At 42.4% G+C, this 16,963-nt stretch overlaps 1 protein-coding gene across 9 annotated transcripts in view; it reads left to right on the top strand.

Annotated features, from left to right (window-relative positions):
• LOC143029613 (uncharacterized) overlaps positions 1-16,963 on the top strand; it is a 163,145-nt gene that overhangs the window by 93,132 nt on the left and 53,050 nt on the right. The window contains exon 1 of one of the 9 annotated variants that reach the window (XM_076192359.1): positions 3,409-3,491. The exons of 6 other annotated variants lie outside the window; for them this stretch is intronic. In XM_076192359.1, coding sequence (XP_076048474.1) covers positions 3,472-3,491 — 20 coding nt within the window. In that variant the 5' untranslated portion in view covers positions 3,409-3,471. Of the gene's footprint in view, positions 1-3,408; positions 3,492-12,087; positions 12,712-15,696; positions 15,735-16,963 lie in introns of those variants that run through there. 2 more of the 9 variants (XM_076192357.1, XM_076192358.1) reach the window with 2 other exon arrangements.

Raw genomic sequence — 16,963 nt, 5'->3', positions numbered from 1 at the left:
TCTAAAGGGCCCCATACACGCCCAGGCGGCCTGTCCGGCCAACGTAATGTTCAGGCCAGTTTGAGCGTGTGTGGGCACATGAGGCGGCCTTTCAGGCCACATCTCTTAGTACCGCACTCGACCGCGTACGTTAAACATGTCTTTCACACTGAGCACCAGATGCACCACTGAATAAGAGCGACGGTTTTGAGGCGAAATTATTGAGATATACAGGGAAATTCCGCACCTTTAGAATCTATAGAGTATTCAGAGAAAGTGGGAAAAAACGAAGCGGATGACTTGTTTGATGAGAATTGGAAAGAAAACGATGGTGCAGTTACCCGAAATTTAGTTACCAGGACAATCGCCAATAAACTCCCGACCGATCCAATATGGTACAAAACGATCATCTCAATGGGCCCGATATAAACTCGAATTTAAATTGAGGAATGTGACATCGAGTACGTGTAGTTGCCATACACCGCAATGGAAATAGTTTATAGCGATGGAATGAAAGGATACATACACACCCATTATTAATCTGATGATAGCCAAAAAAATGGAAGAGGGTCGTCTAGAAGATAACTTGAATATTGATAAATACATCACACACAAACATGCCTACTTGCACACAAAAATTACAAATCTACATAATGGTGAATCTCATCCAGGGTATTTTGAGTTCACTATGAAAAATATAGTGATTCATTTGAAAACAAGATTTGGGACTTAGTGTAGGTCCTCAGTCCTCTACAACTAAAATAAACAAACTTTAAGTGACTTGTAGGTCACTGCAACAGCTGTACGACAAGACGCTTCGCTGAATGTCTGAATTCCTACGACACGAGCGAACCTTGAACTTCGTTGTCCGCGAACATTCATTTCGGCCTGAATTGTAATTAAAGGAAGGCCTGAGTGTATTTACCCAGTTCAAATATACATCAGAGCTATGCATGTGATCTCCGTCTGTGTGTTTCCATGGACCAAACTGTGTGAGTGTGTGATTTAACACTATTGGATAGCGTATTGTATTCGTGATCGACATATTACCCTCCCGGATTGGAGCTCAGAGCTCATATATGGCATGATGTATGGATAAGGCTCTGTATGTGTAGTGTGATAATAATAACATTAGGTTTATTGGGTATAGCAGCATTACTGCTGAAAATATACAACCTACAAGATTATAACATTATAAGACCATGACAGTGAAAAGATGTGTGTGTGTGTGTGTGTGTGTAGTCTGCTAGCCTGTGCGCGTATACAGAAGCAAAATTCAGGTGTGACATGTGATATTAATTAATTTAAAGTGACCTTTTATTGAAACTTGTACCACCAGATGGGAAAGGCTTGGCAAGGCTGACCAGTACTTCATTTTTCACTTGTCCAAACGTGATTATTCTCACGTTATCATTTGATAAGATAGTGCCCGATAAATGTATTTCTTTATCTGTTAGGGTGTGCCATTATGATTCACATCTGTATTAGTCTTATTGCTGACTGAAATGCGTCTTGAATGGTGAATTCACAAAATCATTATCTTGTATAAAGAGAGCCAGTCGATCATTTTCCTGAAAAAAAATCCTTCATCTTCACATCGTTTCCTAGTTCCTTGCATGGGTAAAAGAAATTAATGTTAATATGAGCGGGAACCGTTTAAGGAAAATCGAGGTTGGCAACAGATAATAAATCACATGAGAAAGTCAACTATCTCCAGACATGTCATCGGTCATCAGGATATGAATATAAAAAATGGGCCATTTTATAGTGATTATCTTTTTGTGTGTGTGTCTGTGTGTGCGCCGCGCCTTTTTGACCTTGAAACGAAGCGGTTTAAATATAGTCACGAGTTCTCATCTTTTGCCCGTCGATCGACAACGGACAAACAGATCGCAATTGTCTTTGGTATTCGAATGGATGTAAAGCGAGCTGTGTCGGCTGTCATTCACGTGGATGTTTGCATTTGATGATGCCCCCTTTCTTCCTCCTCTTTCTCATCATCTTCCTTTCATCATCTTCCTCTACCTCATCATCAGTAGCAGCCTCTCTCTCGTTATTATTTTTCCCACTTCCTCTTGATTGACTTCTTTTTCATCTTCCTTCTTCTTTATCTTTATATATATATATATATATATATATATATATATATATATATATATATATATATATATATATATATATATATATATATATATATTATCTTTCTCCCTGGTAGGGGGATCCGTACAGTTGAACCAGATTGTGCTGGTGCCACCAGACTGGTAAACCCCAAGTGACGGGTAGAGGGTCAAATCGAAGTAACCTTTGACAAGTTATCAGATTTAGGGGAAAGTTAACTGATGTGGAGAATATGTCGACCGTGTTGAATTGTAGATTTTTCCTACTTCTTAGTTGTTTCACAGTTACTGTTATTAAGATTTTTATCATTCCAAGATGCTTGTAATTGACCAAGATTTCTATGGGTCGGCTTCAGGGGTTCATGAATGTCTGATTGATATCTGAAAAAAAAAGAATAAATAATAATAGGAACAGGAAAGTATGACCTTATGCCTACTCAAGATTTATTATGTTTGTTTTCTCTCTCTATCATTCTCCTCTGGGGGAAAGTGTCCATATCTTACCTCAAATTCTTAAAGCAGCCAAGGACTCAAGTAAACAAATTAATAGATCAATAAAATATCAATGTGTGATCAGTACCGATTGTTTTGGGTTAGATATTATGCTTCGGTTAAATATCGCCTTTGGTTCAGTGCACAGTTTTTTCATGTTGGGTTAAGTGGTGAAGTGCTTGAGTTTGGGCGTGGTGGTCTTAGTGCTGTGTAAAATGTCCATGTAAAGTCGCGCCCGCACCGGATACAGACTAAACTTTCGTTGATTTATTATATTTCATTTTATTGTTTCGGGGCATTGAATATTTGATTTAAAAAAAATGAATTGTATAACACGACCTCTTAAAAACGCTCCAACCCATAATGGTGGGGGTAAGGAGTATGGTACAAATACCAAGAGTTGTGTAAACTATTTTTTCCTTCGAGTAAAGTTGTAAAGAAGTTTGTGGCATCCCTCGCCCCGCTCATGGATGGATGGATCTCTCCCGTGTTTTCCAAGATCGTGTTGATATACTCAGCTCATTACAATTCAGGAGCATGTTTGTCCGGTGGTCAGGAACAGCCCCCCCCCCTTTCTCTCTCTCTCTTTCGTTTGGCTGACGTGTGTTTGGGTTCACCTTCCCCATCCCGCCTACATTGATACCTTGATGAGCTTCCCAATTCTTGCTTAGATTTAATCCTAGCAGTTTTGAAAATTTATCACAAGTTTCGACATATGATAGGCTTACTTTTTTATTAATCTGTCGCCGAGGGGTTGCCATGGAGAGGTAGATAACCTGACGGCACTCATAATGGAGAGATAAGTACTAACAGGTATGGAAGTTGATCAGCGCGGTGGGCTGTACCTTATTCGCTGATTAGGTGGTACGGAGGCGGCACGAATATGAGGAATCCTGTCATCCGGTAGGAAAAGGATTATTTGGTGTTAGAACGAAATATCGAAAGTACATAAGGGATTTAAGGCGTGATGGCTTAAGCCCGTGAAATACGATTTTTCACTCGGGCGAAATTGTGTTTTGTTAAACCATAAGAAACGTGTGATTGAATAATTATGATTCATTGTGTGAATGTGCACGCATGCACGTACACGCCCGGACTGTACTCAACCTTCTTATGGACATGTTAATAGTGTGCGTGCCAAGAGTGATTATTAAGTTGCAATTGAATTGCGAACGCAACGTAAGCATCAGGAGGCTTGTGGCGGTCGGCCTTGGGTGACGCGTTAACATTGTGTACGAAATATTTAACATGTTTACACTTCCGTAAACATTCAAGGTTCCTTGGACAGACTAGGGCTGCTTAAGCTCAATTCTCTTCACAATTGGGATCTGTCATTTTGTGTGTGTCAAGAAGTTGTTACCGTGGTCCTTCAGGTGTGGTCGTTACAGTTGGGGTGGCGGGGTGAACGATAGCCTGTGGCGAGTTATCTTGCTGTAACCAGTTGGATTCATCAGCATGCATTTTAAGCACGGCCACGCTCGTCCCTCTATTTCTCCCAGCCTCCTTCCCCCTCCCTCCTTTCCGCTGTTTCGACACACGGAGCCTAACTGGTCTTAGTGAAGCTTGCACCATATCTTGATCGTGTTTTTATTGTCTGATAGGTAGTACGGGTTGCTGGTTTTCACCCTAAACTCTCTCTGATCATGCGACGAAACCCTGCGCTAGTAGTTATTTGGCTTCAATAAAAGAAACTGGCAACTGTCGCCCTGGCATTCAGTGGAATACGAACTCTCAATACATAGCCGTTATATGAATTGAATGGCGCCCGATAAATTTAGGAATGAAGTTGTAGTAACTTAAAATTTGTTTACGAATGATGATTCACTATGCTTCGTGATGTTCGAATGGATGTTGATGCTGCGGAGGAACGGGGATGTTGTACCGAAGTTTACCGCTGGGAGGCGCTGTCGTCGTCTGGCAGTGGCGCGTAGCTCAGTGTAGTAAAGTTGAGAGTGAGTACATACGGCTCTATTTTACTCTATCGCTTTTGTACTCTGACCAAGTGAACAGTGTGCGTTCGGTGCTGAAAAGTACCTTGCTTTATCAAACTAAATGTAGTTAATGTCGAGAAGAGATGTTGTGGACCCTTTGTGGCCTAAATGTGTTCGAATCTGTTTGAATACTGTTGCTGCGGGTAGCCTGACGCTCCACTTGTTGGCGGATGTTGGTGCTGTAGTTGCGGAGGGGGTGGGATACTAGAGAACTCGCTTATATGAGTAATATGTATAGTTAAGTGTGTCGTGTTCCCTATCACGCACCTAAAATTGCAAGTGAATAACGTCGTGTATACGGTACGAGTGAGTGTATCGGATTCTGGCGAACTTATTCTGCTGTAGTGTTTTGAATTTACTGTTGGAGTATCAGCTAGCGGTTTTCCTGTGTTGATATAATCTATTTCATGCTAGCCAGCTGAATGAAAGTGATAATCTGGACTTCCATCCCTGAATTCGGAATAGTTTATATGTTCTATTGCTTTGGCAAGTGTCGTTGAAAGTACTATTAACGTAGTCACTGAAATTCTGACTTGGCATTTTGTGTTTTGTGCCACATTCCATCCCTGTCAAGAAGGAAGTCATTGGATGGTTTCGTGACAAGTGTTCTGCCTTTTGTGACGCTTTCCTCAGTTGTGGCCTGTAAAACCTATATGATTTACTCGTGACTTGTTTTGCATGACGTAGTGAAATTATTTTTATTGCAACTGCTTGATTCCTATGGCTGGCTGGTTGGTACTCTCCCGAACCCTAAGTTGTGATAACAAGTTCTTATTAAAGTGATGGTGTTGACTCGAAGGATTTCTCCGGTACGGGGCGACTTGACCTATATAGGTGTTACGAATTGTGATAAGACTAAGAATAGATTTTATTATACCTGTTTCCACTAAACTTGACATTTTTTAAAAGTTGTAACAGGTTCTTTTAGAGTTGACATAGTTTGAGAATACGAAAGCTTGTGGAAAGATAGCGATGTTTATAGTTTATATATCAATTGTTTATATATTTTCATGGACTGCGGAGAAATAGGTACTATGTGTCAATTTAAGGTGCCAGTTTAGTTCGTTTGTTCAGTGCACTTACTTTGGAGGTGCCAGTCATGTGTGTAGGGCCAACAAGAAGTGCCAACATTCAGTAACCACTTCCTAACTGGCACTCTGCCTGCTTTGCCCTGAAGATGCACAGAAAATGCAAGGCTTTCTGTAAATGCCATGCATAAACAAAGTTCTGTGTTAATACTAAATCGAAAAAGATATTGGTTTTTGCACGATTGGTGTGCATGGCTGGCTGCTTGGCGGTTGGCACAAGGCGGGTTTTGAAACCACCGTCTCGTGCCTGGCGTGGTACGGCTGTGCCTCTGCCAGCAAAACCCACGCGTGGGAGATGAGCAAGAGACAGTCTTGGGGTTTTGATGAAACAACCAAGAAGTGTGCGTCACTATAGCGCCTCCTGCTGTGTGGCAGGGGAGGAAATGAGGTACACATGCCAAAGCGTTCTCGCTCAGTTTGAGGGATATGTATTGGCATCAGCGCTTCTATCCTTTTAGACAATCTCACGCCTTACCAAAGGGAACTGCATGTAGTGACGTTTACTTAGGAAGAGTGAATGCTGCTATGGTTCCATTAAGATTTATATAATCGTTAACTGATAAAAGCGATAATTTATTCAGATAGGCGGGGGAACGTGAAGAATCATTTAAGAGCTGTTTCAAGTAAGCGCCAAAGCACAAACGGACAAGCTACCTTTTTTCAAAGCCCATTTTGAATTCGTGTCTAGTTGAAGGGCTGCAGCTGGGCTCACATGACAGGGTACGGGGCCAGCAGTATGGTGCGAGGGGAGTTGATGACGTCACAAAGGAACGAGGCCGAGGCGTCAGAGATGACGTCACGGGGTGGTAGATGCGATATTTGTCCGGAGAAGGGTCAACGTTTTAATGTGGGTGTTGATTATTTGGTTATATCTGTGGCGGTTTTTAAGGTCACGAGAGATTGTGTTCTGATTCAAGTATTATATTTTGAATGTTAACGGCTTTGCTATCAAAAGAGCACGGGAATGAAACATAGTCCTAGTACCCATGGTAAAAGAAAGTCCCATTCGCTACTGAAGTTATTAGTCGAGTTGGTCGTTTCTTCGTTACTGTACGTGTGCTACGGAGGGAAATAAATCAAATCTGGTGGTAGCCAGTAAACAATAAAAAGTGCCACACGCCACGTAAGGGGTTAACGTTTAGGAGTAGCGGTAATGAAGTTAGCTTGGGCAAACAAATTGCGAAGGTGTGTGTGTTGCACGCTTGAAGATGAAGCTGACACTTCGAGCTATGTTGTTTAATTAAAGATGACGCATAGGTTCGGCACTGAAATGGCGAAGGTGAAGATTCAATAGCACCGAGCTAGGTTGCTCTTGTTTGTTGGAGTGTGTATGATGTCAGCAACAGGGGGAAATATGATGAGGACAGCCAAACCTGTCAGTGTCGCCAATGATGAAAACGAGGGAGATGTGGTGTAGGGTGTATGAGATGTATATGAGGGCAGTGGATGAGAATGATGGCGTGAATACAAGCAGGTTCACGGGTTATATAATTGGTCTGCGATGTTGGGGCTGTGTTGCAGGCTTGCAGTCGCTGTTTGCGTGGGCAGCGATGGTACAAGACTTATATAACCTTGACTTTGAAAGTTGGGCTGGACTGACTGCGATTGCGGATATATTTTGATGATCGCGTAAAAAGTTTGCGAGGATCTGGAGAGATTGGTATAACAAGAATTATTGAGACAGTGGACAACTAAGTTTAGATCTGTTGTCATGTTTTTAATTGGGAAGTTCTCGGAAGAATGAGTTGGTCCGAGAACGAGTCTCAGCGAACTGGGAAGAACGTTTGGTGTGAATACTGATCAGAATATTGACTGGGCTGAGAGATGGAGAAATGGCCCGCATCCACCAAAGTTCTTAGTTGACTTCCAACGCTCATAACAGCTATGTTGTGTGTGCTCAGTGCAATAATGGAATTCTTTACGAACAGGTCTCCCTCCCCCGACTTGGGAACCTCGGCAGTAACCTTAACCTCAAATACTGTGGCATATAGAATATTGTTCAGAAAACATCACGTCACCCAAAGACAGGGAAGAGACCTGCCGGAGAGGAATTAATTTTACATACTCAGTGGAGCATATAAAACGTGTCAATCGTGGTATTCCTTTTAATGGCATTCGAACTTTGGAGTTTGAGTCGTTGTATGACGATAAATTGTGGTATCCCTGCCTCTTCTGGAGTAACGGATTGTGGGTTTAGAGGTTGTAGTGCCCTATGTTGACTTAGAGTGCGTCTTCGGCTGAAAAGGCAGTCAAAAGCTCCTTAGCGTTTTATCTCTTAGGGGTTAATCCACACAGCCTACCAACGCTGTGGGAGAACGCGGATGGAGGTATCACATCGCTTTTAAGATAATGCACATAGTAATTGTGTCGAAGTAGACATTAAATGCTGTTACATCAGGAAGTGAGTAGATAATGGAACCGTTAAACCTGCCCGTGGGGTCGGTCATTAGTGTTCGTAGACGTCATCCGGGTTTTCCATGAGTCATCTGCATTCCTGCGGTGTCCTGCTAACCGATGAACTGGCGGCCACGGAAGAATGCAGTCGACTCACGGGAAAAAAAGTGTCGGCGTTGAGTAAAACACGCGTCGACGGACAAAGGTCTCACGCGATCCCTCACGCCCGAAGATGCTGATGTTAAAGCAACCCAGAGAGGAGTTAGTAGCAGAAAGTGTTGACAGTTGCCATGGCAGCAACAAGTGGCTTGTTCATATTGTTGATATGTATAGACTCCAGAACTGGAAATGACTATGGGTTATAATTGTAGATGGTATTGCAGGAATAGGTGGAAGGGTGGAACAAAAATCAGATTCCTTTACTGCTGAAGTGTCATTATGGTTTGCAGTCTGCACACAAAGGAACATAATATTACGTCCAGCGTGGATAATCCTGTGGGAAGTCTGAGGCGAGTCCAACAGCCGGTGAGGGCCCCTCTGATTCAACAACGCTCGAGTTGCCTGACAGAATCAAGCCGATTGGAAGTCGGACTTGAAATCTAATATATATGATTATGTACGGGTTGTAATGATCTAGATCAAAACAAACGGCAAGAAGTCTGAATTAACCACACTGTGTATGGATATAGTGGTTATAGATTAATACATATGTTAACGGTTTACGTAAAATATGATCGATGGATAATGAGAGACAGTCGAAGGTAGTCGGAACAATATACACGCTTAGGATATGACCAAGAATAATGGCGATCTCTCCGTGCCTTTAGTGTTGCTCATCAAGTGAATTTACATTTTTTTTTTACGTGTTGGCAAACGTTTGTGTTGGCTGGCAGGTGGAAAGTTGAAGTTGACAGCGCTCACCTTGAGGTGGCAGTAGCGAATGATCTTAGGGTTGACATAACTGGGAGAATGATTCCAACTTGGCCAACGTTAGCAAATGCTCATTTATGCACCTGCAATCCTGTAAGCTCACTTGCCCTGAGGTTGTATGCAGCCTCTTACGGACGTTCTCAACTGAATATCTAATGTCAAGTGAAATGAAAATTTTCAAATGTATAAGAATAGTCTAGAATTCTACGTGAATTCGTAGGCCACTCGTCATATTTATCATTTGATCTGGTGTTGATTATAATAATACTAAAACGTCATCACTAGTCTAAAAGTATTAACGCAGTGCAAGTTCCAGGTCTGCATGCTCTGCAGGGTACATGGTCTGTTACTGGCGAGTCTACCTGTCACCGAGGGGCGATAAGGCCCGTCATCGATTATATACAGAACGTCCACTTCGTGGACACTTGCCGCTTTCCAAGATATAAACGGCGCCTTTTGACACTGACCTACCACCACACACACCTCGTTCTAAAATGATAATACCCAGTGATGACTTCATGCGTATTACATATGTTGAAGTATCCTCATAGTTGATATGGTAAGAATGAACCTAGACTGAATGAGAATACTTGTGGTCATAGCTACATCAGCCGTGGCCAAACATTACCATAACCTGTCTCCACAATAATTCTACAGTTTTCCTCCATTCTCATTCATTCCCTCCCCCACCCGTATAAAACACACACACACACGCAATGTTTTAAGATTATTATGTGGCGTAGCCAGCCTCGTCATTGAGGGGAGTGGATGGGTGGTCGGGGGTGTGGCTTCCGTCAGAGCCTTACCGAAGTGACCTAGAAATCGATCTTTGGAACTCAAACAGTAACCAGGCAGAGCAAGCGTGCAAACGAAAGCCCGCGCGCGGGAGTTACACTGGTAGAGCGGGTGGTAATGATGGTGAGTCACGGGGACGGGGCGGAGTCCAATGTAGCGCCACGGGTGCGCACGCGCGCACGATGGTCATCTTGACAAAGGAAGAAGTAAGAATGAGTTTGGGGTCATGCGGGTACCATGTTTCCTGTAAAAGAAACGCAAGGGAGTTGCGAATAAGGTGGTCTGAAAGGTGGGGCTGGCAGAGGGATTCTGTGGGTGAAATCAAGTAGTGTTGACATTCAATTTGTGGTTAGTCAAGGTTAACATGGCACACGCGTTGGAAGATTGATGTGTGTTACATGATAAGTGTAACGGGGGATGGTTTCTTTCAATGCATGATGAACGTGTAAGTTTTACGGGAATTTGTATAAGTTTCGAGGAAGGATCGTGATTGTCACCGCGTTGGTCTGAACACGTGCTTCCCGTCTCTCGATGTGACGCAGCACGTGCGGTGCACGGGTCTCAGCACGCTGAAACAGTGCTGCACCAGCCACGCACACCTACCCAATGTAGTTTGACTTTTGCAAGTAATCGAGTCGGGTTATTAATACCAAGAGGGCATTAATAGTTCATCACTGAACACATGCCACTCTCAACTATTTCCATGAGTCGCACGAATGTGACAATCCTATGTCACGTCTACAAACTTTTATTTCATCAACTCCATGTCAACCGAAAAGGGTTGACATTATCAAGATCCCGCTCAGTGGTTGTCAGAAGACCGAGCAACCACGCAAGCGTTGGGTTAGCACCAGAAGGTCGTCTTGACAGTTAACTTCTTTCTCCGTAGAAGATATCACTTATTATTTCGCTCTGGCTGTTTTATCACTTCATTATCATGCTTGTGGTAGCGAATTTATAACTTGCTTCTTCTGTCACGTACTATTATTATAGCTGCCGCCCGGCTTGGTAAAGATTGATCTAATATCGTCAATTACATGACGGGCAATTTTAGTGGTTGAGGTAGTCATTGGAGTTGGATAATTATAATTAATGAAAAGTATGTTTTAAAAGGAAATATATACAGCCGGCATGATAATTACGAAGCAATTCTTTGAAACACTAGAACAGCAGCCTGTATATAGAAAGAGACCTGTGATAGGTAAAGCTGACTGCATGCGTGGCTGTTCGGCTGCCAAGCGGCGTGGCTGCACGCACACCCCGTACCTAGGAGAGATCGGGGTCATGCATGTGGTTTTGCATGCTGGCAGATTGTTTAAATTCGTGTGGTTTTATGTTACATCATATTAATATGCACGCTCGCCGTGGGGGACCGACGCTAGTTGGTGAATTAACGGAATGGGATCCTAGTTCTCCGGTGTGTCAATGTTTTGAATGCTAGGTGCAATATGGTAGAAATATTAATTTATTTGTGTTCGTGTTCGTGTTGTTTTACCCATATTTATTATCGTCCAATATAATTTTAAATGTGTAGACGATCCCTGTCCTCACATTTGATATGTGGGATGGGGCAAGGAGGGGAGTATTCATTGCGTCCATGACAGTTGTTGATAGGATGTCCAACAAAATACTGTCAAGACTCACATTTAGCGGAGTTTTACTTTCGTCGCACATTGTCTTAATAGGTGCACAAGTGCCTTTGAGAGTGAGTCACTGCAGCTGGAGTAGAAGTGAACAAACGTGGTGGTGGTGGTGTGCAAAAAACTGTGACGCGTACAGGCGGCAGTCATACGTAATAGATTGACCGGAACGAAAATAAACTTTCGCCAAGTTTTCGGCGAACATCAAGAGCGGTCAGGTCTTGAGGAGACATGGCAAGGTCGCAATTTGCAAACAAATGCATAGGCAGACTAAAACAGACGGGGCGGATACGTTGATATTAAAGGAGTATGGTAAACGTTTATGATGGCGGTCTTTTTCAGTAGGAATCTTAAAGAGTATTGTGTGTTTTCGTTAATTAAAGGAAACGAGGGGTGCATGCATACAACGTTGCAAAAATTAAAAATAAAGTCACTCATTATTTTAGTATATAAATTTTATCAATTTCCCGGTGTGTGACATGGTGGTTGACCTTTAAGATAATGAGAGGGTGATCAACGCTGAGGATTTAGTTGACAAACTGTTTGAGGTTAAATTAAGTATATTCATTTTGGTACGCGCGCGCGCGCGATGTTATAAAATGGTGTGTACATTTTAGATTAGATATGCCAAATCCTGATGATCCCCTTGTATTTTATGCAGATTTTGTCTTAACAGTTCACGAGTATTTGTGATATTTACTTGCAACCGAGAAATAACTGTTCGGCGTTGGTGTGTTGCCAAGTATGTGAAGTGTTTTTATGTCAAGTGAAGACTTGATTTGAAGCTTGCAAACAGTTAGCGGTGATTCTGTGCATAGGACACTGCATTGAGGCTAAGACACAAAGTGGTGCTTATGTTTTAGTTTTTATATTAGACAACGCGTTTCTGGCATACCTGAAGATAATTTCAAGTGCTGAAAACTAGACTGATTTTATGTTTTTACACTGATCGTGTTATGGAGTATTGTTAGTGTTGTGTTGTAAATGACAAGGTGTTGTATTTACACACGCTGACTTCGTGAGAACTGGTGTTTTGAAATGTGAACACAACTAGTGTCCGGTTGTGCTGAAGAGACGGAGAACGGTGACAGTGGTAGAAAAGACTTCGATTGTAAGAACTTAACCAGCGCTACCGAAGTAGGCGCTGAAGAAGGTGCCCGCGCAAGGCCAGCGAAGACGTGCTGGCTAGGGCGCGGTGATTTAACGTGACTTCGGAAGGGCCATGAGAGAACATCGCCAGCATGACTAGAACACGTAGGGCCTCGTCTATCCTGCAGGCAATTGAGTAAGTGTGGCCGTAGAGTCCTTGTCCTAAGGCCGACCCCTCCCTCGTTCTCTCTCTGTCTCTTTCTCTTTTAACATGTGTTGTATCCCCGTGTGAGTGTGGTTGCCTGCTTGGAGATTAATCTTTGATTTGAGGCCGTTCAGGTGAATAAAATCAATAGGTGTCTTGGCCAGAACATGGTTAAGTATACGGTTTGTTTAACCACTTCATCACGGTGGCACGCCTTATATATTTTGTCTCCCAAGGGATTGGTGCCTTGTGTTGTGGGGCTGACCTTTTATCCTAAGGATCCCCCTTATCTTCTTTCTGGTCCTGAACATGATGAAGATAACGGTTATCATCATCATCATCAACCCTTTTCCTACTCCCAGCTCGTCCTCACTTTAGCATCGTCTCTCTCCTGACGTTAAGGATCACCACTTCATATGGAGAGCATCCTCTTTTCTCAAGGTTACCCTGAACCCATCGGGTCTCACGCATGTGACCGCGTCTCAGATCTGCGGTAAGGTTCTGCTGGGTCTTCCCAGGTCCTCAATGAAATTAATTGAGAACGTGGGGTCCAAGGTCAGTGACCTCCGTTAACCATGGAGGTCGAGGAACCCCAGCCTATTAACCTGCAGGTTAAGGTGCCCAGACTGGGACCAGTTCCTCGTGGATTCTATTTTAAACAGCAGTGTATTACTATGATGACTTCTTTGCTAGCGATGGGGTGTTATGGAGACAAATGAAATAACTAGGCAACGGTCAGTCTAAGGGGAAATGAAAACTTGTATAAATATATCATGCATGGTCGTGCTTGGGTGTCGTACATAAGCAGTAGTCATGGTTTCATGATTGGGTCAGGTGAATCAGCATTTTTTTTTTTTTTTTTTTTTTTTTTTTGGGTAGTGATTGTCGTTATATGTGATAAGAACGAAGTGCGCAACAGATGAGTAATGCTACTTGCATCGTGTCCTTGCTTGAATTTAAGAGCTTATGGTACAAAGGCGGACACTGCAGGTACCGAGGAGTGAGTAAGGAAGCCGTTGGGTTTGTGACGTCACGGAGAGCGGCGCGGTTTATTTGAATTCTTCGAAGGGGAGCATTGCAGGGATGGGGAGCTGAGCTTCTTAGGAGGTAAGAGGATGGTATTAACGGAGTACGGTATTTTCACTTTTTAGGGTAGAATTCTACTTTTCTTTTATCGAGGTTTAAGCTTAAAATTGAATAAAATTATCAGCATTATATCAAGAACAATATCAAAGAGTTGCGGGTAATCATTTATTTAAACGACTAATTAATTATCAGGGGTAGTGATGGGCGAGTGAATAACATATTCATCTCGTCTCATGTACAGGAGTTTGATCCTAGTCGTCGTACATTAGGTTGTATGATTGGTCTACATTGTTCCGAAGGACCTCAATGCAGTTGTGAGTCGAAGTAACATAAGCCCCAGAACAAGATTTTCCACCCAGGAATCGATTTTTACAGTCTGGGTGTATTTACGGCGTTTCAGGGAAATGATGTTTGGACGTTGACACCAATACCCAATATATCCATATTACGTGGGGGCACAGAATGAGTCAAGAGAAGGTTGAGTCTCAGAATGTGACGCATTCGGGATGGTGTGGGTGTCGGATGTAAAGGGTGCGCGTAGGTCGTGGTGCGTATCTACAGAGGTGGGTGGGGGTGGGGAGGTAGGTGTTCATTGTATAAGTGGTGGGCCAGGGTTCCTTCAGTACAGGGCGAGGGTTGGGTATCTGTTGCCAATCGGAATGTACGCACGCATGCTTGCACATATACCTAGGTGCCATATAAAGGAGAGGTGTCTGAGTCGAGTTGTACACCCAAACTACGCCCATCCCACAATCCATCAGATGTCCTTCCACTCATAGCATCTCATCAAGGGGCATCCCTGTTTCCCGTCACCCTACTCAGGTTAGGGGCAATTAAAGCAAGCCTGTCCTTGGACTGAACAGGTTTGTTGAGTATTTGCATTCCAGAGGTATTCCAGGTGTTTTTGTGTTAATCAAAATGTATGTGAATTATCTCGCTGTGTTGCTTCTTCAACACAGAAAATCTCCACTTTATTTTGTTAATATTTATTTTAATTGCGTCTTTGGTCCGGTGGTATCCTCTACATATTATATTCTAGCTAGTCCAAGGCTGCTTTGTTCAGCAAGGGAACTGTCCCTAAATTGGGAGGAATAGATTTGTTTGGGAAGAAATCTTTGGTGTATAGATGAATAAAAATTTAGATTTGAAGTAACGGGAATGGTTACCATTCACAGAACATTAAGTAGAACTCACGTCATTGTGAGCAGAAATTTAAGTGGGAAAATGGATGACAGCAACCAGAGACAATGGTCTGTCAAATGCACCCGTCACTAGACGTGTGCGACGCCATTGGCGCAAGAATGGAAAACTATGGAGAACGGGCGAGATGCATTGTATTGGTTTCACTTGCGGCCGAGGCGTGGGAGGTGACAGAAAGCAAGTCATGAAGTTTGGTTGGCCCGAGATGCTTGTGGTGTGGGAGGAGGAGGAGCCTTGGACAAAGTGGTTCTTGTGCGAAAGGTGGCTCAGGGGAGGACGTGCACAGGACGTCGTAGAACAGCAGCATCACTGTGTCCTTGGTAGTACGAGTACTGGTCCCTGATACCAGGTGGAAGAGCAATTGTACCGTGCACTGAATACAAATTAATTTGCTTGGGGCAGTTTGCTTTTTGCAGGGGTGTGTTTGTGTGTGTATTGTTCGAATCCAGTCTAGTTTGGCTTGCTACCAAAGAGAAATATATTACATAATACTCCTCATCATAAATATATTTGATGTTGCCATAATAGAAGATAATTATTATGAACGATAACAGAACAATAATGTATATTTTATCCAATAGAGAACATTAAATGGCAGCTTTCTCGATCTGGCTGTGTTCTTGCATTATGAACACGAAGTATGTTCGTTTTAGGACACAAACTCTGTGCGTATCAGATATTTTTTCTTACTCAGCATTTATGCTCGTCACCCATTGTATCTGCTCAAGGTAAGAGCTATTTGTAGTTCGAGAAGTACGTGCATTACCCCCCCCTCTCTCTCTCTCTTTATATATATATATATCACAGACTTAGCGGAAATATAGGGATACAGTATATACAAAGAAACCCGTTTGAAATGTAGACACTGATAACCTGTCCAGTTAACGGGCTTTGAGTGTTAAAACTAAGATGCTTAAGAGGTTTAAGATCTAGATTTCGATGGTAATAGAAAATAATGTTTTTGTCAGTTTGTTTGAGTTGAAAATACCTTTTGTAAAACCCATAACATGACCATACGGTTCTGTTACGGAATTTACAAGATTTTATAAAAAGACAAGCCGTGTTGTACAATGCCACTTAATGTTATGGATTTTTTCTGTTGTAAATTTCCTCGACTAAAAATTACACGATCACACTGCATATCATTTTCTGCTGGTTTGTTGTTGAGGAACTACAAGTATTGAAGTTGTGCATTCATTTTGTAAGAATAGATAAAATTGCTCGTTATTTTATATCTATTCATAAATCATTACACTTTCAATTAGATATTCACCAGCATATTTTAAAATTATCGAATGAATATTTCATCGTACATTTTGAATACAAATATTTGCGAGATGTAACTATTATTAAAATCAGGTCTCAAAGTTAACAGACATCTGAAATTATATATCCTACACTCACCCCCTAAACCATCTCCCGTTTTCTCTAATGGCCACGTTAAGAAAACTGCCACCACATGTTACAAGGCTGTGTAAAGTAAAACTACAGACGATCAACACAACGACAGCTTAAAATCTAAAATAACTATTTAAAAAAACTCCGTTCGTCATAACATCAATGCACTTACTTGGATGTTTTGATAAGGCGTGTGAACAGGCGAAAGTGTTCATCACTAGCACTTGTGCACGTTAACTGAAAGATAGACCTGAGTGGCTCTTGCGATGCAACTAACGAGTCCAGTAGCATTCGTGGGCACACTGGTCAGCACACGCCGATTCTGAGACCTGTTCTGTATGAATTCCGGACCTGAAGAAGGGAGGTGCCCCCATACCAACGCCAACATAGATTCTCGTTCCTCTTTTGGTTGATGCTCCGACTCTAAGGTGTTGCACCTGATACCAAGGAGATGCATGGGGAAGTAACTAGTCGTAGTTTTGTACCCTTTGTAATTGGACTTGCTTTTTCAAGTATTGCTGTAATTGACACTTCATATTTATTGATTGGTGGTAATTAG

The sequence above is a fragment of the Oratosquilla oratoria genome, chromosome 11, assembly GCF_046742065.1.
Source record: "Oratosquilla oratoria isolate Oo_2021 chromosome 11, ASM4674206v1, whole genome shotgun sequence".
Lineage (NCBI taxonomy): Eukaryota > Metazoa > Arthropoda > Malacostraca > Stomatopoda > Squillidae > Oratosquilla > Oratosquilla oratoria.
Note: the sequence above shows the minus strand (reverse complement) of the source record. Positions and strands in the feature narration are given on the sequence as shown.